General features: G+C 43.1%; 1 protein-coding gene across 1 annotated transcript; it reads right to left on the bottom strand.

The window, feature by feature from the left end:
- Window positions 1–236: 236 nt before the first annotated feature.
- On the bottom strand, window positions 237–1175 carry LOC110558421 (olfactory receptor 2F1-like). The gene has a single exon (XM_021653306.1). The coding sequence runs from the start codon at window positions 1173–1175 to the stop codon at window positions 237–239; it is 939 nt and encodes a 312-aa protein (XP_021508981.1).
- Between the last annotated feature and the right edge of the window lie 1619 nt (window positions 1176–2794).

The raw sequence follows: 2794 nt of genomic DNA, 5'->3' as shown, positions 1-2794 counted from the left end.
CCAGAGATAAAATTCTGTTTTCTATTACCTCAAAGGAGCATCGTGTAGATTTAGGTCATGATAGTTATTCCCTTACACACTTAAGGGCAGATCATGTGAGTGGCTCATCCCCAGTGCTGGCCAAGATTGGGAAATCAGAGTCAGTGACAGGCATTGCTGTGTGCCACACATATGACCTGCAATTTAAGTGTATCCACAACCTTCAGAAGAACACCTTTCCTTTTGAAAGTTATCTCCTAATTCTTTGACTCAAGTCTCTTCAATAGAACTTGACTCATGGCAGCCTTCACATCCTTGTTCCTCAGGCTGTAGATGAGAGGATTCAGCATGGGGGTGACCACAGCATAGAAGAGCACCACCACTTTGTCCTGCTCAGCAGAGGCTGTGGAACGGGGTTGCATATAGGCAAAGAGGGCCATCCCATAAGACATGGAGACCACAGTCAGGTGGCAGGCACAGGTCTCAAAGGCTTTGCGGCGTCCCTGGGTGGAACGGATCTTCAAGATGGCAGCCACAATGTGGGCATAGGATAGAGAGACCAGGAAGCAGGGCGCCAGCAACACCACCACACTGGAGGCCAGGATCACCACCTGGTTGAGGGTGATGTCCACACAAGCTAACCTGACGAGTGCCAGTGTCTCACAGGCCACATGGTTGAGCACATTGTGCCCACAGGTGGGAAGGCGCATGGTGACTGCTGTCTCTACAGCAGAATTAACTAAACCCACACACCAAGAGACACCTGCTAGAAGCATGCAGAGCCTTGGGCTCATCACCACTGTGTATCTTAGTGGATCACAGACAGCCACATAGCGGTCATAGGCCATGGCGGCCAGCAGCAGAAACTCAGTTCCTCCAAGAGTCAGAGCAAAGAAGAGCTGGGTTCCACAGAGGGCAAAAGAGATGGTTTTCTTCTCCATGAGGAAGTGTGCCAGCATCTGGGGGACCCCTCTGGAGGTGTAGCAGATGTCCACCACTGACAGATGGCAGAGGAAGAAGTACATGGGCAGGTGGAGTCGTGGGTCCAGTGCAATCAGGAGGACGATGAGCCCATTGCCCAGCAGTGTCAGCAGGTAGGAGGCCCCGAAGAGCACAAAGAGTCCAGCTTGGATGTGCTTGTCACTGGAGAGACCCATGAGGATAAACTCACTCACCCATGTCACATTTTCTTTCATAGAGAAGATAGGCCAGTTGGCTAAAAGTAGAGGAAAAAGAGTCAAAAACAGCCAAGTGAAAATATCATTGTAGGTTTTACACTAAGTCCTCAGCTAGGTTTGGAACTAGCACTGGAACTCAGATTGGTTCTTTAACCTGGGTGGTTAAGGGAGGAAGTAATGAAGACATTGCAATGACTCCCCTGAAAAATTTTTAAAAAAAGAAAAGAAAAAAATGTGGGCGGGAACAAACTACAGACAGGAATGGTGGCACTTCCCTGTAATCCTATCATGTGGGATTGAAGGCAGGAGGATAAAAGTTCAAGGACAGTATATGTAGCAAAGAGAATTTGAGGCCAGTAGGTGCCTTACAAATCCCTGTCTCAAACAAACAAGCAAATAACAAAAGGAGGAAGAGAGTCTTGGCTTCTCATATTCAGTATATGTTTTTGAAGGTCAACACCCTGAATCAGCCATTCATTTATTTCTAGCCTCTTGTATCATAACTGTTATAAGTGATCAATCAATGTATAAGGAAAGATGACCCATAAAAGAGGTAGAGAAAAGAACAAAGTGTCACAGAGGTAAAGGAAAATGAATATCCATGAAAAAAAAAAAAGGTCAAGGGCATGGTAAAAGAAGTAATGAAAGTGAACAGGACAGAAAAGTGGGTTCTACAATCTGGGGTAGCAATGGTCATGTTTTCCCATCAAGAATAGGGTAAGAACAAGGATGCTTTAGTGATTTTTAACATCATCTCCTACATCTCAATTCTATTGTTATTCATGCGTCTTGCAAGTCTAGGTCATGGCCTTGCATGGAATCCTCTCACATACTCATCGTTTCATGAATCAGTGTTGATGAGGCTTATGTTCCTGAGATGAATTTATATTAAGGAGCTGTTTGTTCCAGGAACTGTGCAGGGCATTTTGTACCTGCCTGTGAGCACAAAGACAGAGACATGGGTCTTCTTTTCTTGGATCTTATAATTTAGGGATGTGGTGATGAATTTGAAAAGTTGAAAATAAATATACTGTGCTAAGTACTATGGGACAACACAAGGTTAGGAGCTGGCTAACTAAAGTTTAGATATCCCTTATGTCTAATAATATGCAACCCATACAGTGCATTTAAAAGATCTTTAGGTAAGTTATGAAAGAGTAACTGCTGAGAGTGTTTGGAGAACAGTGGCACTCATATTGATCCTGAATATGAAGGGTTTGGAAAGGTTTTGGCTTTTCCACTGCTGTGAATTCTGCTCTCTCAGCTGAGTTTGTGCGAAGTCATTATCCTTTATGGTGACTGACTCTCCTTGTGTAAGTCAGTGCCATCAGATATTTTTGTAATTTCAATTTTTTGGTGTATTTCTTTCTCTCAAGTATGTATTTTGCTAGATCTATACTTCATTTATTCTTTTTCAATTTCATTTACATGTATAGTGTTCTTTAACAAATCCTCCCTGGTATTTCTTTCTTTCTTTGTTTCTTTGTGTCTTTCCTTCCTTCCTTCCTTCCTTCCTTCCTTCCTTCCTTCCTTCCTTCCTTCCTTCCTTCTTTTCTTTCTTTCTTTCTTTCTTTCATTCATTCTTTCTTTCTCTCTTTCTTCTTTCTTTCTTTCTTTCTTTCTTTCTTTCTTTCTTT

This window comes from Meriones unguiculatus, chromosome 3 (assembly GCF_030254825.1).
Source record: "Meriones unguiculatus strain TT.TT164.6M chromosome 3, Bangor_MerUng_6.1, whole genome shotgun sequence".
Classification (NCBI taxonomy): Eukaryota; Metazoa; Chordata; class Mammalia; order Rodentia; family Muridae; genus Meriones; species Meriones unguiculatus.
Note: the sequence above shows the minus strand (reverse complement) of the source record. Positions and strands in the feature narration are given on the sequence as shown.